The following is a 27,855-nucleotide window of genomic DNA, read 5'->3' as shown; positions in this document are numbered from 1 at the left end:
GTGTATTTGTAGCATATATATCCATTTTGTGTGCGATCCATCTGGCGTTGGTGAATAGTAGTCTCTGCAGTGGCGAACTGTGTGTTAGTTGCCTTAGCCAGGCTAGCAGGGCCGACCGGCATCCTTCTAATTCCTCCCCGCCTTCCTCACCTGCCGCGGCCGACAACAATCCATGGGCGCCCGCTGGTCTGGTGGATGTCCTCCAGAGAACAGTTCATGCTTTCGTGGCAAAATGTTTGCGGCGAAAAAAGTTTATTTTCCCCTCAAAAATAGGTAATTGAGCACTGTAGTGGTTATGATCATTTCAGTGACTATGTAACTACATGGAAACGGGCCAAATGATGCCTGTTTCTTGTACAGTAACAGTTACAGGAGGCTGGCTGTAGTCTTGCGCTGAAGTCCCGTGGGATTTCAGTTGTAGCAGGAAAAGGTAAACAGCAGTGTGCAGATCGGAGCGTGGTGTGAGAAGAGTGAAGAGCGGAGGTGTTCACAAGGGAAGAAGCTTGGACCTATGGAGCTAGAGCTAGCCTTCAGTAACACAGTTACTGTACAAGAAACAGGCATCATTTGGCCCGTTTCCATGTAGTTACATAGTCACTGATATGATCATAACCACTACAGTGCTCAATTACCTATTTTTGAGGGGGAAATAAACTTTTTTCGCCGCAAACATTTTGCCACGAAAGCATGAACTGTCCTCTGGAGGACATCCACCAGACCAGCGGGCGCCCGTGGATTGTTGTCGGCCGCGGCAGGTGAGGAAGGCGGGGAGGAAGTAGAAGGATGCCGGTCGGCCCTGCTAGCCTGGCTAAGGCAACTAACACACCACTGCAGAGACTACTATTCACCAACGCCAGATGGATCGCAAACAAAATGGATATATATGCTACAAACACACAGGGAACTGCTGCGTGATGATTATTACCGAAGCCTGGCTGAACATTCACTCATCCCAGACGGCAGCTCGCAGCTAACATGGTAGGTGAATTTAAACAATGTCTGAGTTGAAAACGCATCTTGTTGTCATGTAAGGGCCCTGTTCATGTTGCACAGACATTTTAATTGCATTTTGTGTCTGTTAAGAGGCACAAAGGCACTCTTTATGATATGCCCCCAAAACTGCAGTTCTAGCTAAGTGGGAGCTCTCGGCATTAGCTGCAGCAGCTCCAGTTAGCTAGCACCAATTCAGCTCGTTTTTTTTCTATCAACAGTACTCACATACTTATAGCGATCAAGATTAACGTAACAATTGCCCATAGTTCTCCTTTAAGTAACATTTTAAAGGCAGGACTTTTACTTGTAACAGAGTATTTTTTTTACAGTGTGGTGGTATTAGTACTTAATTAAGTAAAGGATCTGAATACTTCTTCCACTGCTGGCCACTCTACTCTCATGTGTTTAACCTCCTTCTCTTCTGGGGTGTTACAACTCCTCATACTCCTCATACATGTCATCTTCCGTTTTCTCTGTGGCATTAACCACCCCTCATAGGCCGGCACTGCACAACATATATTGCGCAACAGTGTGGCCTCCGCCTCCTCGCACGCTTCTCTAACCAGACTAGACCAGCCATTCATCTAGCTTTTGCTACAACTGCACTGCAGCAGCAGTACCAGCGTAGCCGTCGGAGAGCAGCGATGTTTTCTTGCAGAGCAGCCTGGCAGAGGTGTGGGCCTCTGGCGCGCAGAGCAGCCTATAGGTTGCCCCGGGATGGTGAGTTTTTTCAGCCTGGCGTTATAACAAAACACAAACCTGAATGATACGTTTTTATCATCAGTTTCTGCACAGTCTATGTTCTTTAAAACGTAGACGTTGTCTCATGGTCATGTGTCGCCGCTTGACTGAAATCGGTGGAATAGTACACGTTGTCCTCGTGTGAATTTCTCTGCATAGCTGCATCTCCAAGCTGCAGAGTGGCAATGGCTGCCCATGGCCAGTGAAGGTCAACCTGTTTTTTTGGCTGAACTTTGACTGAAAGACTTTTTGTGGTGCATTTAGGTCACTCTTATTATAAAGTGTCTTTTAGGCCATGCTTTTTCGGGGTTTCCTCATGGAGAAATGGCATATAGCCAACACTTGAGCTGGTTGGCATTTAGTAATGACATTTGTATCCACTGCCATAGTGTTAAACAGAGCAGTAGACTGCCTGGTTAAAATGCATGCCGGTGTTTTGTCAGCTTGTTTCCATAGGCTACTTTATAAATGGCATGTGTTACGTTTTAAACCAGTGTTTAAACGTGGGCCGAACCGTTAATAGGAATAATGTTACAAATGAAGTAGCCGCGCGCGGTCTTCTCTGTGAAATTACGAACATTGAAAGTTGGTTTTAAACATGAATGTACGCCATACGTATACATGTGCAAGTGACCTTCAGCAGGCTATGGGGAGCCTGGAAACATGGTTGCCGCTGTGAGTCACGTGGTGTGCTTGTGTGACGGTATTCTAATGTAAAGAATGCACAGGCACGAGCTATACCTCTACAGCTGATAGAAACTGGCGACTCATAGCTTCTCTCTTTATCTGTGATAAGCTTACATAACCATAGAGGACACATGGGAACATTGGGTACCCTGGGTGTTAGCACATGGGAGCATATGGGCCACCTGAAGAACAAATTCCTCTGTTCTCACTACTCATCACTTGTGCTGATATGAATCAGCATTTAGGTTCTGTTACTTGCACCTTTTAAATTAATCCAGAGTCTTTCCAAAATCCTCCATTCCATCTAATTAAATTTTATTTATAGTGTCAAATCATAGCAGATGTTGTCTGTTAAGGGCACTTAACAGAGAGTAGATATAGACCACACTATATTTTTTTTTACCCAACAATTCCCCCAAGAGCACCAGCGGTGCAGAGAAGAATGTCCTTTTGCCAGGCAGAAACCTGGGACAGACTGGCTCTAAATCACGACAGGTGGTTATTTCTAAGGTTAGGTCATGTGAATCTGAATTCAAGTTAAGAGCTAAGTGAATATGTAACTAGGCTATGAAATACTTGCATAAGCACAACCCATTCATAAGCACAACATTCGCCCAGTGCTTCACAATAACGGCATTTTGTACGAAATATCATACAGACTAGGGATAGACCGATTATGGGCCCTGGCTGATTATCGGGGCCGTTTTTTTGCCAGTTTGCAGAGTATCTGTATCTGTGTTTTAGTTGACTGATAACCGATAAAGTTGATTAATTAAAAAGTGTTCTACTTTGGCTCGGCTACAGCTGTGTCTGTCCCTCTGGTGCGGTTTCACTCACCACTGATTGACTTAATATCCCGCCCACAACACTATCTGACTGTTGGATGTTGGAGTTTGTAACATTCCAAAATCTTAATTTTGACTTAAAGATTTTCATTTTCACTGTATATGCATATAGGTTCCAAATATTGGTTATGGAATTTATTAACTACTGATAATCGGTATCAGTCTTGAAAAAACAGTATGGGTGGAGCCCTAAAACAGACAGCATTGTAACATACAGCAGACCAACAAAAGGTCCACTTGCAAGGCCTTCTGTGGAACTTTAAACTGCGAGGGGAAAAAAAAAGAGTAAGCGGACCTTGAGTTTTGCGTTCAATAGGTCATGTTTGGCTGAAGGATTGTAGCCAGCTCGTGTTTCGCCTCTAAATGGTCAGGTGTAGCAGCCATTACACTTTTCACTTACATATCTATAACTCAGTTTTCTCCATGTTGTCCAAGTGCTTGGCCTCCTTTCTTAATGTCCCGACTGCTTTGGGCAGCACCTCTTGGCTTCTATATCATAACAATAAGCCAATACCTAAAAAAAGATTGTAGCATGGCAAGCCTCCCTACAAGGGCTTGCCTCTGTTGTCTTGTAGCCAGGCACAACTGGGGGCCTCTAAAGAGATTACAACAAAGTAGGCATGGGCCGCTTTCAAGGTTTGAAAAGTCACGGTTTAAAAACCACTAACGTCTTCAACGATCGAAAGTGCAGTTTAGAAATCCCTCTCCCTGCCAGTGTGCAGTGTATTTAGAAATAAAATACATTGTGTTCAATGAAAAAAAAGTTTTTTTTTTTATCTTTTTTTTTTTTTAAAGCTGTAACTGCAATACCCTGAAACCGTGATATTTTCGCTGCAGGTTATCATACCGTCACAACTGGCCCATGCCTACAACAAAGTTGTGGCCACTGTATACATAAAAGTCAGTAATGAGACGTGTAGCCCTTCCCCACTTCAGTGGTCCCACTTAACCAGAGCATGGTATCATAATCTAATCCTGTGACATCTTGACCTGCGTCCCCTCCTCATGTCATGCATTTTCACCCTCTTATCCGCCCAGCTCATACCTTTTTAAGACTTGAGCCGATTAGCCAGTAAAAATAACAGGGTGGCAGGGAGTCGTGTCACAGCCCTGGATACTGGATTAGTTCCTGAGAATATGACAAGTTTAATACCCTCAACACTGTACGTGGCAAAGCTCATTGGCCTTGACTTTTACAAGAACATCTAGTTAATAAGTGTTTGGCTCACAGAGGACATTTGGTCAGTTGAAACAATTGGAGACATTCATTTGTCCTGTTACTTTGACTTATCTATTTGACGTAGGGCTGTCCTTGACGGCCGACTGTGGCGTCGCCTCTCGTCGGCCCACGTCGCCTTTGTCTGGGCCAAAAATTAGCACTGGTACACATAGGGCTGGGCGATAAATCGATTTTATCGATTAACTCGAATGTGTAGTTAACGTCGATTTGTTTAAATGAAAATCGATTTTCTCCTTAACATCCGCCGACGCTCCCATAGCTCCGAACGGGCTCAGCCCTCCCCCCGCGCGTTTGCCATAGAGATACACAAACAACATGGCGACAGGGACTAACATGAATTCTTTTCTTAACTAGTAGTTTCATTACTTACTTATCCGTAATCTCCGCCGAAATGACCGGCAGCTCGCGGTGCTCTGTCCCCGGCTGATAGTCACCTATTCTCAGATAACTGAACCACCAGCTACCGCTGACCTAAAAGGACCACCATGCGGGGCACCAGAGGCAGTGTTGAGGAACTCTTTTGCGGCTCAACTCATCTACTAAATGCTGCTGATACGACCGAGCTGTGATGGAGGTCTGTAGCGGCTTAAACAACTAGCAATCGCCGCTCTGTAGCACGGAGCTCCTCTTCGACGTTTGTTTCTACCGCTAGTTACTACTAGGAGCTTGCTACAGGTATGCTACATTCAAGAGACCATGGGATGGTAATGTACGTTACTCAGCAACAGGTGAAAATAGGGGCAAGGTTGCGCAATAACGTTAAAATGATTTGAACTTTTAGCGAGGAGCGAGAAGTGAATTACCTGTATGTGTGAAAACAGCTTTATCTCACGCATCCGTTTGTTTGTTGTTGAATATATAGCACCCCCCATCCAAAAAAAGGGAAAACACTCAAACCAATTTATATTTCCACAAAGTTGGCATGAATAATCATAATGGTATACATGCCCCATGTGTGTGCGTGTGTGTGAGTCAAAACAAAATAAAGTTAAAACTTGTTTTGAACAATTTCTTTGTCATCTGCAGATTGATTTTAAGTAGGGGGAGAAAAAATCGATTTAAATCTTAAATCGGATTTTTTTGGAAAAAATCGGGGATTTTATTTTTAGGTCATATCACCCAGCCCTAGGTACACATCGCAGATACTACAGCCAGCGACCAAATAGCACGTACATTCTGCGCCTGCGTGAGAGGAAATAACTCTCCATAGCAGCAGGTGGCGGTAATCTATTCGTCATTCAACAAGGGAAACTGGATAACGTTGCTATGATACAGTGTTTGCTCGATCAGCAGCAGAACGTAACAGAGCCTACGGTCTCTCTGCTTAACCCCCGCCGGGGAGACAGCCGACACCGGGAGATGGCTAACCAGACTGTCCCTCTCCCAGTCTGTCATCCCGTTCTCTCGGCAAAGAAGTCTCCCTACGGTGGGAGCGGAGGGACCGAACGGCCCGCTGCTGGCTCGTTAGCTAACGTTAACTTGCTAATTTCACCCACCCAACATGCCTTTATAAAACACTGCTTACAGAAAATTTGCCAAACAAAATTGTCACTCATCTGGCGATAGCACTTTGCTGTCATTCAATTTGACAAGAGCATGTGAATTAAACATTAAGTTCTTACATTTTACTAATTTAGGGGCTGGCTGGCTAGCTAGCTTGCTTGCTAAGGGGCTCATTGTTTAGCGTTGCAGAGGGCGCAGAGAGAGAGAGAGAGAGAAGTCTATAATGGTCTTTATATTAAATATCATGGTGTAGGATATTAGTTTAACGTTAGCTTATTTTGTAATGTGTAGGTATGTAGAGATCTTTTAAAAGACATGTTGTTGGAATAAATATGCATACACAAGTAGTTATGTATATCTGGTTGTACGTTTGCCATCTTATGGACATAGTGTGCAAAAATAGATATTCCAATCGTTCAAACCCATGTGTGTTTTTTGTAGAATCATTCGGATGTCATTTTTGACCAGTTTTGACAGCTCTTTTGTGTATTGGATTGATCGGATGAGATGAAAAATGAAAGGATCCTTGTGTGTGCCTCTCACAGTCGTTTGTTTTCCTTACTCTCGTTTTCAAGTTGAACAGCCAATCATATGAATTGGTTGTACGACCGCCGACGCGGCCGAAAAAAGGCCGACGCGTGGCAACGGTGCGGGACACACCGCACAAACTAGGCCGACGGTTGGTCGCCGTCGGCCCAACTAGGACCAACGGCCGATGGTTGGCTTGGTGTGTCGGGGCCTTAAGACCAAAATGACTTATAAGCAACTTATCAGCTAAAAAGGGACAGCCCTAAATGTATGGAATGGAATTTAAAAGAATTAATTTGGGTATTTGGTTTATTTTTAGTTTTTTTGCTTTTTATACAGGCAATTTGATGTTTCCCCCCGCCCCCTCATAGTAGGTTAGGCATAGCCAGATTTGTGGATACACTGTTTTTGTTTCCTTTGGACATCCATGCTCAGCTGCCTGTTAATGTAGGTGTGGTTCTTTGGTGTTTACGAAGGGTTTAGGTGAAAGCTGATAAGAGTATTAGTAAGAGGTGCTGACTCTGGTCAAGTGTATTCATAGTAAACAAAGTTTGCGTGTCTGCATTATTTTTTTTGTATTTTGTGAAATATTCGGTCGGAAGAAAATGCTATATCAAACAAAAACAAATGATTTGCTAAGTCAAAAGAAACAGAGTTTGATGTCTGCTCCAGGGCTAGTAGTTGATGAGAATTTTTCTATCACCTAACATTTCAGCACAAATTTGGCCAAACCTTACTGTAGTGTTTTAAAGCTCCTTGGAAGACATGTTTAAAATGGAGAGCAAAACCGGCCGAAATCAAACCAAAAGTGCATCACCTTGGTGGGCGTCAACCAAGTCAGGGTTTTTCCTGGCTCAGATTGAGATTTTCTCGGGGCACGTACAGTAAACACAATGAGTCTGTTACTTTATTTGACAGAAATTTCAGCATTTTCCTGATTTTGCATTTTTGACAATTTGAAAAACAAAAATTCCTCTATACAACAAAAACCCTGAAAGTGCTGGCTGATTTCTAGCAATCTAAATCTTTTGTTCCAAATCCAATCAGAGTAGGAGGCATCATGAACCAGTAGAGCGCCTTAGGGTGCTTTCTCACCAATCCCTTTTTACACAGAGCTGAAGCTTATGGGCTTGTGCAGCACATATTCCTATTCCATTAACAGTGGGGACACATGGAGGCAAAGCAGTTGAAGTGACCTGCGATTGCGAGGTTGATCATCCATCTCGAATCCTCTGTTCTGTGACTCTGTTCCTTTCAGAAACTCTGACCCTCTTTTAAACCTCCTAATACATTTGTTGGTCAAAGTGAGAACACGTAATAAAGGCTCCATTAGGGAAAATCTTGAGTTATCAAGTACTTGATGATGGGTTTGACAAAGATCTAACGTATGACCTTTTGACTCTTTCCAGTTGTGCAGCGGCGACCAATGTCATCGGTTCCTGGTGGGTCTGGGGAGAACATAGTCTACACTCTGCTGTGTGGTGGAGCCTTTGTTGGTGCTGTTGCATACGTAAGTTGTATTGTTTCTGTTCCATCATTTCAGCTTCAACTTGATACTATGATGATACTAACCAACACTTAACAAGGTTGACAGCTAGGGAGGTTTATGATGAACCGTTTAACCGTTAACTGACAATAAGTATTTAATACTTCAGTTAAACGGTTAAAAATAAATTATTAAAACCAAAATATTTGCATTGTAAAAGAATACAAAATGTAGGCTATACAATTGTTTTAGTCTTCTGGTTAACCTGCTAGTGCGGGGGGGGTTTTTTAAGCTCTTTTTTTTTTTTTTTTTTTAGTTCGTAAGTTCGTGGCACTCTGCGGTGCAAAGCGTAGAGCTACTCCTCTCGTTTGATCTCTATTTATTGTAAGTAATAAAGCAAAAGGATTACATGACACACATCGATGTGAGCCATCCTACTTCACCCTGGAGCTCTGTAGAATGGCCCCTTTCTTTGGTCTAACAGAAAGTTCTTATCCCCCACAGGGGTGTTGTCTCTTCCTATTGGTGGGCTGGGCTTTTGTGTCCACACTTCTGAGTGACCTTGTGAACTCTCACCCAGTTTGAAGATGTCGGCCTAACCTAATATGTCTAATCTGTCTCTCTCTCCCCACAAACAGATTTCTGCCTCTCTAACTGAAGTCAAGAACTGATACATGCCATTATATTTAAAGAGTCATTATATGCTTGATTATTATACATGATATAGGAAGACATTATAAATGATGGTCTTTTTTAATCAGGGCCTTGGTGTAGCTTTATGTTTTTGAAGCTAGGCACTTAGCATGTTAACTTTTTTAATTTCTTCACAAGCAACTCATTTGGCAATGGCTTGAATGTAACGGACGTTCATTAATATCAGAAAGTTACGCATTATAGCTTTAAACTCACAATAGTATTGTGACATACAGTAAGTATCGTGATAATATGGTATCGTGGGGCCTCTGGTGATTCCCGCCCGTAGCAGACATGAAAGTATGTCCGAGCGTCCCGGAAGGGTTAACTGGGACTCCGTTGCCCACTTGCCGGTTAACAGTTAATGAACAGTTAACTAGGGTCGACTTTCTGTCAGATTTATTTTTTATAATCAGCATCCCGTTGACAATGCTAACATTATGTCCTCAACAAAGAGCTACCCAAGTCCAACAAATGAGCTAATCCTGTAAAATGAGATATTTTTGCGAAGTATCTGGAATTTAAATCTTTTTGTTTCAGGAATGAGAAATGAACAGAATGATCAGATTCAGACTTTCTCCTCTCTCCACAGGCATACAGCACTGTGTCCACAGACAGCGCCAGGTTCAATGATCGCATTGCAGAAATCAAAGCCAGACCCAAGACAGAGTGGGCACCTAAACCATGGCCACCTAAGAGTAAGTATTCCTCACCTGCAACTTTAATCTTTTACCCACTTTACCAGAATACGCTAGTGCTGATCAGAGCCCGTATTTATCAAGCCTTACTCACAAGAACACTGCTAAGAATTGACTAAAGAGTAAAAAAAAAATTCTTGGCTCAAAGCTGCGCTTAAAAGTTGGTTATCGAGCATCTCAGTCGTAATTTGAGTGAAGTGTAGGACTATATCTTAAGTGTCAGTCTTAGGGATGATTCACGACACATGATCCACACTACAAAGGGGATTTTGGATGATGGACCAATCACTGAATAGATTTCCTTATTTAAGAACATTCTCAGATAAATTCACATTGAATGGTGAAATTACTAAGGTTTACATTCAACACACATTTGATGAAGAATTCCACGTTAGGGTCTCTGATGGCTGTTTTTTTTTTTTTTTGATATGAAGCTGCAAGGCTAGCTAATCCTTTTATCAAGTCTTTAGTTTTACCTTGTTCTTAACATATAGCAGAGTTTAAAAGATTTTAGTAACAGGCTTTTTAAAAAATCTTTATTTTAGCCAGCAGTGGTGGCTGCTTATGCTGGTTAAAATGAGTTACCAGCAAGAAATAAATGCCTGCTGCTGATGGTTAAACTTCTTCTCTAGTTGAAGTGCTCTGTGCCAGCCAGTGACTGAACCTGGCCTAAGAATGTTTGGGACGGGTTGCAGTCCAACAGGTTTTTCTACAGTGAAAGACTAGCTGATCAAGTCACATCAATTTTAATATAACAAAGTTACTAGCTCTGAACTGGGACTGTTAGTATGTGAAGAAATAAGAAAGTTAACATGCTAAGTGCCTAGTTTCAACAAAATAAGGCTACGCCAAGGCCCTGATTAAAAGACATTTTATAATGTCTGCCTATATCATGTATAATAATCAAATAATCAATCAGTTATAATGACTCCCTTTTAAATATAATGGCATGTATCGGTTCTTAGAATAGACGATACTTTATTCATCCCCGCGGGGAAATTCGAGTGTCCAGCAGCTCACACATAAACACACATTACCATACACAACACAGTTCCCCCTAATAAATAAATAAATAAATACAATGCAAATGCATACACAAGAGTTAAAAACAGGATAAGAGCAGCATAATTACAACTTCTGCACACAGCCCAGTTCTTATCTGTTCTGGTATAGTTGGGGGGGGGGTGGGGTTTAGGTGGTGTTAAGAAGCCTGATGGCTGTGGGGACAAAGGATCTCCTGAAGCTCTCCGTCCTTCAGTTAGAGAGGCAGAAATTTATGTTTGTCGAGAGAGAGAGAGAGAGGTCAGGGGGGTCAAACAGCAAACTCAGGAATGTTTCTTGGGGGAAGGGTATATTAGGTTAGATATTTCTAACTGGGTGAGAGTTCACAAGGTAATCATGGATATGGAGAAACCTTGGACTGAGGATGCACTCGGAGGCGTGGACACGCCTATGTGCTGTGAGGAATATTTACCGATGGATGGATAGATAGATACTTTATTCATCCCGAGGGAAATTTTAAGCATCCAGTAGCTTAGACAACAGTAACACAACAAACACATACACACATATATCTCACATACATAAAAATCACACACAGAAATGTAAAGAGTTAAAGGTGCTAAGGTAGACTGTGTGCAATGGTGGTAGTGCAAAAGAGAACAGCGAAGGGATTGATCAGTGCAATAGCTTATTATTAAATATTAACTATGACTATGAAAAGACAAGAATGTAAACCTAATAGAATTAGAATTGCTTGACATAAAAGAAATAATATCGGTTCTTAGAATAGACGATACTTTATTCATCCCCGCGTGGAAATTTGAGTGTCCAGCAGCTCACACATAAACAGACATTACCATACACAACACAGTTCCCCCTAATAAATAAATAAATAAATAAATAAATAAATACAATGCATACACAAGAGTTAAAAACAGGATAAGGGGGGTTTAGAGAGAGAGAGAGAATATTTTTTTTATCGTGCGATTAATTGATTTATTGACTATCGCGACAGGCCTATCATATTATCTGTATCTGCAGTTATTCAGTGTTGTGGTATTAGAAATGAAAAGGTGGTAGCCATCTCTGGTTGTATGCTAAAACTGCTGTTAGCATCGTGGGGTTGGCCAAATCTGGCTTTGTACCATTACAGTAATTATAACATTTTAGATTAATGGGTACATTTTTAAACTTAAAAGAAACTACTCCACGCATTACAAAGTAAAACTGCGGCCAAATTAAATGACAATATCATGAATTTTCCATCAATTAATAATCAATACCCCATGTGGAGACTGTCGCTGGGCCTTGTTGTGCACCGTGTGTGAGGCCTAATGGGTGCCACTGTGGACAGCTCCTGGTGCTGAAACGGGGCCAACAAACGGCAGATAAAAAATTAAACTATTGTCTTTCATTAAAACACACATTCATTTAATCCGTATTATTTAACCACACAAAATGATGATTTTGTTTAACACAAAGGAGCATTGGTGCATAAAGATAAAAAACACTGTCCAGTCTCCTTTTAGCTCCTGTTTTCTCTGTCCATTTTTCTTTCTGTGGTTTTTGAGTCTTTATCAAGAGGTGCAGATTGTCTGCCTTGCCTTATGACACACCGTTCTGTCAGAATGTAAGTCTAGGGGCGGCTATAGCTCACCTGGTAGAGCGCGCGCGCGCCCCATGTAGGCCCTTCTTGCCAGTGGCCCGGGTTTGAATCTGACCCGTGGCCCTTTGCTGCATGTCTTCCCCCCTCTCTCTCTCTCCCCTGTTTCCTGTCTTTCTTTAGTTGTTCTAAATAAAGGAAAACCCCTAAAAAATAACTTAAAAAAAGAAGAAAAAGTTAGGTATATTAACAAGGTCTAAGCTGGGTTGGCTTGCACTAAAACAATGAGAATAATTCAAACAAATGAAACATACAGTGTGTCCTCCGTTTAGCTGTGTTTGTGTACTGAAATTATTGGTCCTGCCATCTGTTTTAGCAGTAAATAATGTATGCTAAAGGGTAAGCATGAAGCTCTAGAGACAGGGATTCACTGAGGACACAAGTATACTTGTTTTTATTTTTTATTTATTTTTAACAGTTAAACAAATCAACAGTGGAAATACCTTGAACTGTGAAATTTCCCTTAATACTTTTTAACTGCCCGTGCCATTCAAAACACAAGACAAAAATTACGTAATGTGTAATAGTTTACATTGTTTTTGTGATCGTTAGGAGTCGAAAACCGAAATTGCGATCAAAATTCAATTTTATTAAAATTCCATTAATTGCTCAGCCCTGTCGGTGATGTAGTGTGGTTCTTTAATTCACACGTAGCCTCGTTAATGGGCTGCTCTGCCTCCCTGTGAGCAAACGGATTGAGTTCACCCCGAGCAAGGATTGTGGGACAGTCCCAGATTATCCCCGGCTTATTTCAGCAGTGAGGGAACGTCGCTGACGAAACGCACAACTGCAGAGACTGAGCGTAGCAGCCCAGCTCAGTGTTAGAGACACACACACACACACACACACACACACACACACACACACACACACACACACACACACAGCCGTAGTGCCTGCATGTGAAGTTTTGGATCAAGAAGGTCAGCAGTCAGGCGGACTATTGTCAGATTGGTTCATCAGTTAGGAATTGGTCTTTTTATTGGAGATTGTATAATCCAGTGTTTTTCATTTGTGCTGCAGTTCGACAGCATTGTTTTTAAAAAATACAGTGAGTTCTGTACTACGTACGTTCTTTATGGGAAGACCTACACACACAGTAAGACTGTGTGATGTAACAAGTCTTAAATTATTAACCTTTTATGCTCATTTATTTTAAGTGGAACTGAAACCAATATATATATATATAGTCAATGGACAGAAAATTCAATAGATTAGATTGGATTAGACACAAAAGATTGGGATGTGGCCTAAATATGACATACTTATCACCCCCACAGAAAGCAGCGCAGCACTACTTCCTCCAAATGTGACTTTGTTTATTTGCCATTTAAAAAAAAAAAAAAATTGTTTTCCAGTGTCTTTTTAAAGTGTTTGAGAAGCTTTTCCACCCTGGCAAAAATAAAGCGATTTGACAAAAGTAGACATGAAGGCCCTCTTGGGTCCAAACCAATGAATGCATTGATTCTGTCAAAATAGTTAGTTGATTTCTGTGGTAACCGAATCATGGACGGAATCGTGAAATTTAGAATTTAAAAAAATGCTATAAGACAGATTCCATAGGGCCCTTTAAGTCCCATTAAGTCAGTGCTGAACGCTAACTGGAAAAATATGACTACGTCTCAGTTTCCAACCCAGCCACCCCACTGTAACTGTAGATTAAAAAACGTCTTTAAAAATAAATTTATAATTCCCAGTGGCTTAGGCCTTTCATACACTGGGGGGAAACCCTGTCATTTCCTCTAAACACAAACATCCTCTGGTCCAGCACACACGGCCTTGTGTATTCTGTTTGAATGTTATATCCGTGTTTGTGATCACTGACAGTTTGCTTTTTATTTGTTCTGGCTAGCAGACTCTTAACTGCCCGTGCTCTATTGTAGATGGTTGAGATTAGTTTACTTGATCCGTTTTGAAGTGTAAATGGAGCAAACATAGCGTGTTGACAGCGTACTGATACCATCAGCAGCAGCACGCTTACTGGGTACCAGCACTAATGCGTAGGAGATAAATCCATTTATTTGGCTTATGCCGAGTCACACTCACTGCTGGTCTCAAGATGACCCATTTGAAGTTGTTTACATCGCACACAATAAGAAACGATCCCATCTAGGGCTGAGTATTGAAAAATCGAGTTGGTTCCACAGAATTTAAGGGCTTTGGTCCCAAGAAGATGAGTCCTAATGATTCTTTTGTCCATCAAAACAGATTTCCCATTTTAACACAGGCATTGTTTAAATGTAATTAGTTGTACAATATAACTTGGTACTATCATGCTTCCAAAGGCTAAATCCTTTGTGATATATGGCAAATAATGTTAATTATAAATAAATCTCCATTTTTACGGTTATATTCTTTGAGAAAAAGCACATCTACGAAGGCAAATGGCATGATCAGCATGTTCAATAGAATACAATGGATTGAAAATGTGTATCAAAAATTGTTCTTTCAAATAGGCATGGGCCGGTTAATGGTTTCAAGGTATACCGCGGTTTGGAAAAATCAGTTTCAAAACCGCCAACATTTTCCATCATACCGTTCCTAAGGTATGAGCCGTTTTTTATGAGTCTTCAAGGACAGAAATTGCACTTTACAAATCCCTCTCCCTGCCAGTGTGCAGTGCGTTTTTAAAAATAAAATGCATTGTGTTCAATGGAAAAAAAACCCAGGCATTTCAAAATAATACATTTTAAAGCTGTAATTGCAATACCCTGAAACCATGATATTTTTGCTGAGGGTTATCATACCATCAGAATCTCATACCCGCCCACGCCTAGTTTCAAAGGTGTAATCGAATGTAAACGGTTACAGGTTTCCAGATTTGGTCAACCGTAACAGAATGAGGAAAAAGTTAAACGTTAACATCCCAAAGAAACAAACCCAGAGTTCCTTCTTCCTTTGCAAAAGCCTGCATTTCTTTACTGCTCAGCAACTGAGCTGACTACTGTTGCCGTGGCTTATTTCTATGTGAAACTGATGTTTCTGTTTGCTTGCAGGCAAGGACGAAGAAGAGGGTAAGTTGTGTCAACACGGATATTTAGCTTTCATTCATTATCACTGCCTGACAACGGTCTGAATGCTCACTGAAATGTTGGCATGGGCTTGATTGTGCTTCTAATAATTTCACCCTAATCACTGTATGTGTATTACCACTCATAGTTCAAGATTAGACCGGCAACAGTGGGAAGGAAACTTGACCAAATAATGTACGCAGAAATTAAGAGGGCTACACCTGCGATAGTAGTCCCATCCAACAAAGACAAATGCAATGTAGATATGAACAGAGAAAACAAGGGATCTGAAAAGATGACCACCAGCTATCCAACTAAGAAGGGAAACTGAATTGGTATAGTTGGATACTGTCAATGTAGTTATATGAGATATCAAAGCACAGCAGAACTTGCAAGCAGCTATTGTTGGGTCCACGCACCCGACACCAATCTGAAAGGTCTCAAAGGGTCACTGACCCGGAGCAATCGGGAAGCTACATATAAAGCTCCAACAGGTGCTTTAATACATTTGTATGCATGCTTGGAAAGGATCTTACGAACATAAAAAATGTAAGATGAAATTGAATAAATGCGGCATTAGTACAAATAGAAATTAAATAGGGTTAATTTGAAGCGTACAGGATTGCCGCAGACTTCAGAGACCGCTAAAGCTGATGTTCTCAGCTGTGCTCAGATTGGCCCATTTGACTTTCCTCAGTGAAAACGTGTGCATTTGGCACACACTGAATGGTCGTAGTGCGTTCCATTTGTACTCGGAAGTCGGATTTTCCAAGGTCAAAGTCGGAAACACGGCCCCTGACCTCGGATTTCCGAGACAGAAATTCGGACAACCTCGCAGTACCCCGAGCTCAAAATTCAGCATGGCTGCTCCGCTAGCATCAACAGTAGTGAAAGCTGTAGTAACATACGGTTATTAGCACTTCTGTCTTACTTATGTCTCACTAAATCAGTGCTACACACAGTCCTGTCCATCTTCTATCTGTCGACATGTTGCTACGCTGTTTGCATGCGCAGAAAACTGCGTAATCCGTCGTTATCAACTGGTATTGCTAACAATGGCTAACCTGGCTAGAGCTGACCCCACAATGAAGAATCTGACTTGTAAATGGAACGCATTCAGCTCGGGTGTGACGTCATTCCCAGCTCAGAGTTCCGAGGTAAATGGAAGGCACTATTAATATTAGACTTTGGCAGAACACCGAAAATGCAGGTCAAATAATGGATTCCACTGATGAAGGAAATTCAACTCAGTTTGAATTTAAAAAAAACATCAACTGTGCAGTTTTGTGATCCATACATTTAACAATTACACATGCGTAAATAGTGCAGAGGTTTGTCTCTGAATAATAAAGTGACCGTTTGAGAGGCATCAAAATTGTTAACGGCTTCCTGTGTAGCTAAGTTTTGGCTTTAGCCGTATTTGCAATTAATCATACTCCCTCTATTGTAGCTAGTTTGGGAATATGTATATGCAACACACCCTATTCCTTATGGAGCTTGGCTATACTTGGCCAATACATTTTGACAAATCTGTCCTCCTACAGTATGTGACCTCAGTCCCACCTCTCCCGAATTTATCCTACTGGCTTAGTCACCAAATCAGTCCCCTCCTGTCATACCACTCAATCCCTCTTCTCTCTCTCTTCATTGTTCTTCATTCCTCTGGTTGGAAGAGGCTTTAGATAAAAACAAAGTTGCGTCATCTTAAACTGGCAAATAAACTGGTGACTTTGTTATTTTTTAATAACTAAAGGCTGATTTATGCTTCCGTGGTGAGTTTACGCCGTGTCTACGTAGGTGGAGATACCGACCCTACGCCGTAGCCTGACGTGCACCTCTCAAAACATACTTACGAGTCACTACTAGCTCTGAAGCAAATCACAATTCGCCGGCCCTGCTATTCTCTTAAAGAGATCAACGCACAAGTATAAACTTCAGGCCACTTACCGTACGTAGGCTGCGGAGAAAGCTCTGCGTGGAGCCTCCGCACAACCATAAATCAGCCTTTAGGCTTCTTCTCATAGAGCGCTCAACATCGACATCCCCAGTGCATCTTGGTAGCAGCCCATATCCATTTTGGCTAATTCCCATGCATAGTTTATATGGTTACTGTTAGATTGACAATGCCATTGTTGTGTAAATTGAACTTGGCTTTTTTGAAAGAGCTAGATTTTTCTTCTTCCGTTTCTCTAACTCTATGTCTTTACTCTTTTCAGTGTAATGCTAAAGCTAAGGTCCTCTGTGGCCGCATGGATATTCGTCCTAGAACTGGACTCTTTGGATCTGAACAGGAAAACAAAATCCCTCTCTCCTCCTTTCCTCCCCTCCTGCACTGCTCAGAAAGAGAGTGCTCTACTCGGCCTAAAACCCCGGGACAATTCTGTGGACGATATTGATTCTGTGCTTCTTTCTTCATCATTATTATTATTATTATTATTATTATTATTATTATTATTATTATTATTATTGGGGTTTTTTTGCCTCTTGCTGCTAAAGGCTAAACTCACTGAAGGTGCTAAATGGACTGCCAGAAGTATCCGAAACCAATGTTGACTGTTGACTTTTCTTTTGTCGGTGGACTTTATCATTGTTCAACACTACTCTAGGTTTGAATGTTGAAAAAAAAAAAATGGCTGTTTTTTGTGGGACATTAGCTCAGTTGGTCAACTGAGCTGCTGTGCAAAGCTATTCATGCTAACACATTAGCATGCACTATTGTGAGTGATAGTAGTCCATTAGCACAATCCATGTTTGAGCTGACGTAGCCAGGTTTAGATTTAGCATGTTAAGGTGAAAATATATAGTGTACATTTAATTGGTGGGTCAGTGATACTTATTTACTGTATTAGCAATCTCAAAGGTTGCTTCAAAAATAATTAATAAATATCCTTCAGTGAGACTTTCAATATTGGCAAACATTTTACAGCAGTGGTGTTTTCAGTACGAAGATACCAATAGCGTTAAAAACGATGATATTAAATGGCTGCGAGCCGCCTCCTTTTAATAGTGCCCCCTGGTTGAGCCCTTCTATCTATTAAATCTTACCATATCTAAAGGGGGAAAATGCTAACCAATCTTGGCATTTGTATTTTTAAACCGATTTTACACTGAAATAACACTCGTCGAAGTAACACACAAACGGGCCATAACATAAACTGTAAAGGCATAAACTGTCTTGTTACATTATGCTGGAGACTGCTGTGTTTATATGTTGGGGAACATTGGAGGTATTGTTAAAACCTTTTTAAATGGAAAATTACTGTGGGGACAAATACTCCTGGAACTAGCGGCTCCTGTACGTTGTAACTCAACAGACTATGTATGCTCCAGTGTTCGTAGCTTTTAACCCTTGTGTTATCCTCGGGTCAAACTTTTTATGTCACAAATATGGGTTTCTTTCAACCAAATTGCCCCAAAATAACATGGATGCACGTTGCATGGGACCCATGCACCGTTCTTTGCAGGTAAAATGAATGATTACTTTCATTGAAATTTGGGTGTTTTATTAAATTTTATAGCATTTGAAAACTTTTTTTTAAAATAGCTTCAAAATAGTATCCTGTCTAAACTTTGACATATACCAGTCTGGGATCGACTCGTAACTATTATTCAAAATAATTCATAATTTCTGATTTTTTTATAACTCAAATTAGGTTTAATGTCATATAAATTGGGTTTATTAACCATATATTCAAAAAAAACGTCAAAGTCGGGGTGGGAGCGCCCCCAAACGAATTCATTTTTGGTTTTGCCCTGGAAGGACAACCAATTCATGGTCAATGGGAAGACGAGGGTTAAATCATCAACAGGCTAATATCACTCCCAATGGTCCAACGCCCAAGTGTTGAGCACCAGAGTCAATGTTGATTCCTGGGCCAGTCTCCCACAACCTTGGTGTATTTTTGTTGATGGTAAATGTAGAACAAATGGTGGAGGGAATCTCTCAGTTAAAGAATAAAGACGCACAACCTACCTGGGCTGTCTCGGTGTCAGTCTCACTGTCACGCTCACTTTTCAGAGTTTCAGATAACACATAGTTTGTTGATTGGATGGTAAGAACCAAGATTCAACTTCACCCCTTCTACCCTGCACCTTAACCCGTCCTCCTCTCCCTCTCCTTCCCTTTTCCTCTCTCTCTTGTCTACAGTATGTCATGCTCCTCCCTGTCTTTGAGTTTGCATGCACTTAATGTAGTGAATGTGCCACCTCTGGGGTTTTTCAGATGAAGTATTTGCTTAGGCAGTGGTCATTTTTGGAATGGCATGACTAGAAGTAGTATTTCTGGATCAGCCTGCTGGGAAACATGATCAGCTGTTAAGTAGCTCTGTTTCCATCCAAATGTCCATCTGTCTCATTTTTACACAGTTGATATACTCCATAGACTCTAAAAGAAAAAAAGATGGACAATTTGTTTCCACATCCTCCCACTGTACAAAAGTGAAGCCAAAATATCCCGGATACGTGCGCTGCCATCTTGTAATTTTGGAGCCAGAGTCTGCACAGTAGTGATTGGAAGTCCCGCCCATACACCCGCACGACCAATTGCGAGTCAATCACAGCTGTCAATCATGACGTTTCACCGTGTTTTTATAGCATCAAACTAATAAACCACGCTTATCAGGAAAATGAACACTTGAACAAACATCAGTGAACGACTTAAAATGGCAGAAACAATCTTTGGGAAAAATGTATTTGTGTACTTACATTTTTTTAGTTTGGCCCATGTCCCATCTGCTATAGAGGGGGCGGGGTTTATGACCTATACTGCAGCCAGCCACCAGGGGGCGATTCAGATGTTTTGGCTTCACTTTTACAGTCAATGCATCAACCCCTGATATAATTTTGGTATACACTTGAGTCTGACTTGCCAATGATGGCAGCAAGTTGGGGGAAAAAGTTGAACCATAAACTGACTGTAGCGGCAAAGAGCAGTGCGAGGAGTGTTTCCATTGAAAACAACTGCTCCTTCTAAAAGCACCTGACATTTGAGGTGTTCAGCACATGCATTTCTGTCATCTACATTGTAGAGTTGTCACTTTTTTAAATTAAAATAATTGAGCGCTAACGCGCAACTGTCCAAATGAACTCCAATGAAACCCTCGTACAGTAAGTTATTTCTGATTTGTTGCCCTTTAACACCATCAGGCTCTGCTGTACTTTAAAGGGCAGCAAACAGCCTCACTTTTTTTATTCCAAGATTTTTCCACCTGATATTGAATCCAAAATGCTTCCACAAATCACTTCTCAGATGGTTTATCTATTTAGCACCACTCCCTAGTGTGCAACTTTTTTTGCGGCAATGAAGAGCACAACTATTTGATTGTAGGTAAATGTTGCATTTAAACTGTGAATTTTCGATTTAGTAAGATGTATTACTGGTCAAATGTTTATTTTCCCCACGTTGTAATGGTTGTTTGAAGTTCGTATAAAAAGTGACAGCCCTACTACATTTTGAGTGTGAAGAAAAAAAACATTTTGTATGTATTGGGAAACATTTTATCAAATGTTCTCTCTCCATAGCGTAGTTATAAAATAAATAATGTATAGTGCTGCTTTTAATGTATTGTGCTGCTTTTTAAATGTTCATCAAAATTATATTAAATTAAATTATTTTTGCTTGCTTTATCTTCTTACATGCAGCATTTGAAACTGCATGTGTCTAGAAAACGCACAGTGGCTGACTACTGGCTGCTCACTGTAGTAGATAAAGTGTCTTCTACAAAGTAGGGGTGTAACTATCGATTCAATGATCCAATATTATCGATGCAATGTAAAAGTAGCGATACATATAGTCTGTAAGATTCCACTTTATTTTAGATTCCCACTTTATATATATTCTTTTTATTAAAGAGAATAGTTTGTTTTAATGTAAATGTCTGGAGAAGCTTAGTAATAAAATTGTTAAATCATATTTTAGTTGCTTTTTTTAAATTGCTATAAATGTAGCTGTGTTAAATGGGCATATGATATTGTATCCTATCTATCGCAGGCCCCTGAATTATATCTAATCAAAATCATATCGTGATAGACTTTAGGATATCTAAAGTATACTACAAAGTGTTAGCCCTGTGAGTCAAACCAAAGCTCTGGCTAATGCGCTCCTTCTGGTTCTTGTGTTCCAGCCGGAGAGGAGGAGGAGGCGGAGGAGGTGGCAGCCGAGGAGGCTGCTGTAGAGGCTGAGGTTGGCGAAGAGGAGGTCGCCGTCGCTGCCGCCGATGGCGAGGCCGAGTCCGTCGTCGAGGCTGTCGCCGAGGAGGCAGAGGCTGTCGTAGAGGCCGTCGCCGAAGCAGTCGTCGAGGCTGCCGAGGCCGTCGTCGAGGCTGCCGAGGCCGTGGCTGAGGTCGCGCACGAAGTGGAGACGGTCGCAGAAGAAGTGGCTCACGTGGCCGAAGCGGTCGAGGAGACGGCCAAGGCTATCGCAGAACCAGCCGCCGTCGCTGCCGAGGAGCCCGAAAGCAACGGTACGGCTTCTTCACCTGAGGAGGAGGCAGCTGCCTCTGAGGCTTGAGGTTCCACACAGTCACTGCAGGGAAACGCACACACACTACCAGACACACACTTGACTCTCACCAGACACACAATCGCTGAATCTCTGTAATTAAAGAGCCGCTGACAGTAGGTCTTTTGGTCTCACAGCACTAGGAACAACAAAACCGGTATCTTAGAGTCACTGTCCAGAACCACTAGAGGTTAGCTGCTTCTCCTCAGGTGCCTCAGGTGGTAAACAAATGTATATTTTGCTCTTGTATTTATTGGTGTGGGTAGGGCAGCGTAAGGATGACTTTTGTTTTTTTTTTCTGGTGTGCAGTGTACATCACTGTGTGATGTCTATATTTGTTCCGATTATTATGGGGCCTAGAGATGTTAAAAAAACCAGCAAGGCCATCTTCTCAGCAGGTTCTTCTTGATTTACAGCTGCACACCACAGTGAAACATTTCCAAAGTGGCAGTGAGGTATTTTATTGTGACTCATTTGCAGTTATGGGTGAAATAAATGTGATCACTGTGAATACAAACATTCATACAGATTGGCCCTTATTTCGCACAGTTAATATGACTCACAACTAGCTAATTCGCCTGCGAGAATACCACTTGCCTTTTTCTAGCGCTAAATCACAACTCTCATGACCCTTTTCATATAGAGCAGGTCTAGACCATACTTTCAGGTTCACACACAAGTAAATGGACGTAGAGAACAAGCAGGAACCACCCTTCAAATGTTGTGATTATCATTGGTGTCTTTTTGTTATGAAGCCCTGAATGCTATTTTCCAAGATTTGACCAACACTGTATTTCTTTGAAACCTCTGTAATGTTGTACGTCTTCGTCGGGTATCACAGAGCAGGCAGTTGAAAGGGCGTTTTCACACATGTAGCTCGTTTGCTTTGTTCCGATTCAGGGGCTAAAATGATACAATATTTGCATTTGTCTCTTGGTTCGTTTGTGCTCACACAGCAATGTTGAACAGCGACGAAACGAGACCGTTTTTTTTCCGGGAGGGAAACGCTCCCAGTTTCGGAGCAACTGCTCCAAACGAGCAACACCCTTAAACTGTCATACAGCTGTGTATATCCTACAGCAAGATGAGATGGCTCTGTACAAACTCTGTAACTTCTGCAGTGGGTTCTTTTCCTTAACTGTAATGTGAAACTCATAAGAACTCATTAGGTTTCCAAGTGATTCAACCCATATGTGATCATATTTTTATTTTGCTTATAACTGCATAAGGAAACAATAAAACTTTTATCAAACCGGAAAGGTTTAGTGCCGTCTTTTATTTGTCTGAATTAGTCTTTACTGTAATTTTTAAGTAAGGAAATTTCTAGCCATTCATTCCAGTTTAAAAATTACATTTTCACTGCCTTTTTGTTTCTCCACAAATGTTCTAATAGTTTTCTGTAAATGATAGAAATTGCAATTTCTACAATTTACAGAAATTTCATATTGAATGTAAGTCTTCAATTAACTTATAGATGCAAGCTTGTTCCTTTTTATTGAGTAAGTATTTTAAAATACATTCTGTCCTTTCAATTCCTTCTCACTGCTCTCTGCACCAAACTCTACTTTGCTACACCGTCAGAAATGCACCGGGACGTCTGTATTTAAAAAGACAACCCTTACTTTTTGCACGGTTTGCCATCCATCCATCTTCTTCCGCTTATCCGGTAACGGGTCGCGGGGGTAGCAGCTCCATTTTAGTAAAATAATTTTACATTTTAGTAAAATAATTTTCAAGAATGTAAAGTGGTGTTTCCAAATGCCTCCAAAATTGCCCATTATTGCTGGTGTGCTGCTTTGCTTTTGTCTGTGGTAAGCAAGCTGTGCATTTGTCCTATTCTTATGGAAGATCTTCATTGGCTTTTAGCACTGCATCGATGCCCCTTCTGACTAACATTGGTTTCCTGTTGCGCCATTTTGTTTCTCCTCAACTTTGTCCACTGCTGGGGGTTGACATTGCACCTGCATGTAGTCACAGTTCACCAGATAGATTTCCTGGCACAAGATCCCCTAACCCTAAACAAAGTTGTCACAAATGTTACCTTTGGCTAATCACCAAGTTGTGTGAACTTAATGTAGGGAAATATAACTTGAGCATCAGTGATGTTTGGATGGCTGGATTTTGTGTTACAGTGCTGCTGGCAGCTGCCTCTGCTCTAGAGGTACCAAAGACAACTCAAGAGTTGGCAATAACTGTTGAAGACGTCAAAGAATCAATGGCACCAGTAGAGGCACAGCCAGTTGAAGAAATTGCACCAGTTGTGGAGGCTACTAAGCTAGCAGAAGAGGCCCCTGCACCCACAGAAGAGGCCCCTGCACCAGTAGAAGAAACACCTGCACCAGTAGAGGTTGTGCCAGCAGAGGTATCTGCCGCCGAGGTTGCACAAGTTGTTGAAGACGTCCCAGCACCAGTAGAGGCTGTGCCAGTTGTTGAAGACATCCCAGCACCTGTAGAGGCTGCACCAGTTATTGAAGAGGCCCCAGCACCAGTAGAGGCTGAGCCAGTTATTGAAGACGTCCCAGCACCAGTAGAGGCTGCGCCAGTTATTGAAGAGGCCCCAGCACCAGTAGAGGCTGCGCCAGTTATTGAAGAGGCCCCAGCACCAGTTGAGGCTGAGCCAGTTGTTGAAGACGTCCCAGCACCAGTAGAGGCTGCGCCAGTTGTTGAAGAGGCCCCAGCACCAGTTGAGGCTGAGCCAGTTGTTGAAGACGTCCCAGCACCAGTAGAGGCTGAGCCAGTTGTTGAAGACATCCCAGCACCAGTAGAGGCTGCGCCAGTTGTTGAAGAGGCCCCAGCACCAGTAGAGGCTGCGCCAGTTGTTGAAGACGTCCCAGCACCAGTAGAGGCTGAGCCAGTTGTTGAAGACGTTCCAGCACCAGTAGAGGCTGAGCCAGTTGTTGAAGAAGTCCCAGCACCAGTAGAGGCTACGCCAGTTGTTGAAGACGTCCCAGCACCAGTAGAGGCTACGCCAGTTGTTGAAGACGTCCCAGCACCAGTAGAGGCTGCGCCAGTGGTAGAAGAGGCCTCAACGCCAGTAGAACTGGCTGTGGAACCAGTCGTCACAACAGTTGTGGAAGAAGTCGCAGCAACCCCTGCTGTGGAAGTAGCCACCCCAGTGGTGGTGGAAGAAGTAGCTGCAGAGACCCTGGCAGAAGGTCCCAAAAGAGAGTACTTTGTTGTGGTTCTGGAAGGAACACCGAAAGCTGAAAAAAGGCCAAAGGTGCTGGGAGTAGGGCCCATGACTGGAAGAATCATCCAAGCTCCAGAAGAGGATGATGCCCCTGCTTCTGAGGTACCAGATAACTTTGTTGTTAGACTGATCTCAGACTGATTAAACACTCATGTACGGAAATTGATTAGTATATAAGTGACCGGCACATTTGCCATATGTCTCAGCCTTGGTTGGTAAAGGTGTAACAGTGTTTTGAGAGAGGGCTGAAGAGACCAATTTCTTATGTCAGGATGCTTCAGTATAACTCGATATATAATGGAATTGCTCTCAATCCCTGTGGGCTTTTAACATGGATTTTTAAACTCTGCTACTCAGGGTAGGCGACGTCTTCTTAGGATGCAAATGCAGTAGTTCCAAATAAGGTACTGAGCCTTTGATTATTTCTACCATGGTAGAGTAGCCTGTACCCATGACATGTCATTCAGACTGAACATTCCCACCCTTTACATACACATTCCTATACTTGGGTATCAAATACACGCTAGGGATGTGGAATTGTTTTTTTTTTTTAAAATGTATTCCTATTGGAATGTGTTCATATAGACAGACAATGTACAGTTCTATTGACTTTTGTGTTTCTGTCCTCCCATCACAGTAAACGGCTCCCGAATGATGACTTTCTATCCTGCAGAAGAAAAGGATGTGCCTTTCTCGAACACTTTCCCTTTCTCCCTTCACCCATAAAAATGCAAGGGATTAAAATGTAGTTTCAGTGAAAAGATACACATACTGCAGTGTTTAAATCAATGCCTGTTTATGGAACCATCCTCCCTCACATATTAGCGGTGCCCATATGGCCCATTACTGTGACACTCCACACTGACTTGACTGTATAGTCCCAGCTGGTGGTCAATAGTTGAACAGATCTTCTGGTTTATCATGTAGTAGCCTCAATAAGAGTTCTTGTAACTTCTGTGAATTGTAACCCGTTTACTTCTATAGACAAAACTGAGCCATTCAGTCACCCTATTTTATTTTTTTTTTTGTACTGTTACAGTGTTCACTGCCTCAGAAATCACTCCAGTGGAATACCTTGATACTCATCACCGCATCCTGTTAACCCAGGCTCTGCCCAGCCACTTGCAATGTGAAACTAGTGTTATATTGTAAAGAAGCAAGGCCTGTTTTTATTCACCAGCATTCTTTTCAATACCCGGCCTCAGGTTTTTCTCTGGGGGAAAAAAAAAAACTTGCTGTAGTTTTTGTTTTATGAAGAAAGACCTTGCTACCTCGCCATGTTTTTCAGTCTTTAAAATGACACCATAGACCTCCTCTTGATGCAGTCAGTGTTACAGTTCCTAAGCCAAGAACACAGTTGCTAAGCCGCTGACTTCAAAAATTGCATTCTTACTTTTCAGAAGCTGTCATTTGATCACCTAAACTTATCATGCCAAACTAAATAAGGCACACATTTGTTGATTACCCTTTTAATTGTCTTCCTTTTTTAAAGGGTAATTTAACACTGAAACAGAGGAAAACTGCTGCTGCTCTGCTCTCATTGGGTTAAACATTCTTAAAGCATGGGGGAGTTCAGCCCCAACGAGACGTAACGAAATGTTTATTCAAACTGAAACGGCGGTGCGTCGAACACTGCACATGCACACTCCTTTTTAATACGAGTTCACATTGCCGTCGCTGCTGATTGGCTAACACCTCTGACACACCCACCAAATGAGAAAAAACATACCTCAAAGATCATTGCACATCGATTCACACCGTTTTAAGGATACATGCGGATCAACCCGGAAACCGTAGCAAAACTGTGCACACAGTTTTGAAATTGAATGTGCCCCGTGTACCCTTCTAGTCACACCCCAGTTGGTGATGTCACAGCAGGATTTTGACAGCTGTTGTAAAACACCACTTGTGACATCATTGATTTGGGGTGTGGCCAGGCATGAAACAAACTTGAGAGGCCACAGTTGTTTTCCTCTTTATATTCAGTGTTGAGTTACCTTTTTAGTTTGTTCCTCCTTAATTTTGTATATAATCTAGTGATTATATAGTGATTGTATAACATTCGGGACATCCTCTGATATTATGTTGCAATCTTTTAAACTTTGGCTTATGTTATATGGATAGTGCAACAGTCCTTGTATCATTTGTATCCTCATCTCCTCCTTAGCCATTTATATAGATGCGAGGGTTGGATAAGGAAATGGATAAGTAGCAGCATTCTTTCGTTCTTTCACTCTTTGCTTTTCTGTCCTTTCGCAGAGCTTTTCTTGTCTTGTTCTAGCAGTCCGGTCTGCGTGGATGTATGATATAAAGGCTAGCAGCAAGTATGAACCGTAATGATGCTGATGTGCTGGTGTGACATGAAATGTGTGTGTGTTTTTGGAAGTGTTGCAGTATGTCTGAAGTGAAGTCTCCAGTGTGAAATGCTTTGACAAGTCGGTTGTAGTTCTCTCTTCTTTGATTTCTTCTTTCAGATTTTCTCACCTCCACTGTCTTGAGTTTCGGTCTTTGTTAGCTTGGTGTACGCTATTTAAAATGGATCACTGAGGGGAGAATTGAACTTGCCTGTTAGTATGGATTTAAAAATGGGAATGTTTTTTTTCTGAGGTTTCTATTATAGGATGCGGGTGGATGGCTTTGACTTAGCAAAGGACAGAAACTGACGGTTTCACATGTTACTGTTTTTATTGTTTTTGCAAAATAAAAAGGGATTAAACTTGATTTTACATTGAGTTTTCTGTCTTTTTTTTAAACAAATTTTACCCAAGAACACTTTGACTAAAAACTAAATGTAATTGTGGGTCAGCCCAGTGCTGTTAACTGTGGTCAAAACTAACTATGAGCGTGTTGAACGTTGTCGTAACGCTATAACGTTACCATACAGTTAGCCACCAAGCATTAGCATGAGCCACATGTCAACCTACCACATCGTAGTGAGCTGGATATTGAAATATATCAATAAATGGTCTCTACTGGGTTACTGTGTTGCAAAATGGCAAGTAATGTAAAAAAAAAAAAAAAAAGCTGTATTACTCTAATTCTGTGACATTGGCGCCCAAACAAAGGTCCTGTGTCA

The 27,855-nt window shown here is 41.6% G+C and overlaps 1 protein-coding gene across 10 annotated transcripts; it reads left to right on the top strand.

Annotated features, from left to right (window-relative positions):
• Positions 1-1,448: 1,448 nt before the first annotated feature.
• On the top strand, positions 1,449-25,996 carry si:ch211-235e9.8 (uncharacterized protein LOC100002196 homolog). Of its 10 annotated transcripts, none has more exons than XM_036000518.1 (10): positions 1,449-1,713; positions 7,947-8,047; positions 9,309-9,414; positions 15,076-15,093; positions 21,213-21,551; positions 23,722-23,912; positions 23,982-24,083; positions 24,357-24,881; positions 25,137-25,183; positions 25,417-25,996. In XM_036000518.1, the coding sequence occupies exons 1-9, from the start codon at positions 1,638-1,640 to the stop codon at positions 25,170-25,172; spliced, it is 1,494 nt and encodes a 497-aa protein (XP_035856411.1). In that variant the 5' UTR covers positions 1,449-1,637; the 3' UTR covers positions 25,173-25,183; positions 25,417-25,996. The 10 variants fall into 10 exon arrangements, with proteins under 10 accessions (XP_035856411.1, XP_031144147.2, XP_035856356.1 ...); XM_036000463.1 differs by having other exon boundaries at positions 1,450-1,713; positions 23,722-23,887; positions 23,978-24,083; positions 24,240-24,881; XM_036000542.1 differs by lacking the exon at positions 23,982-24,083 and adding an exon at positions 24,099-24,203 and having other exon boundaries at positions 1,450-1,713; positions 24,576-24,881.
• The last annotated feature ends 1,859 nt before the right edge of the window (positions 25,997-27,855 follow it).

The sequence above is a fragment of the Sander lucioperca genome, chromosome 1, assembly GCF_008315115.2.
Source record: "Sander lucioperca isolate FBNREF2018 chromosome 1, SLUC_FBN_1.2, whole genome shotgun sequence".
Lineage (NCBI taxonomy): Eukaryota > Metazoa > Chordata > Actinopteri > Perciformes > Percidae > Sander > Sander lucioperca.
This window is presented reverse-complemented; position numbering and strand designations above follow the sequence as displayed.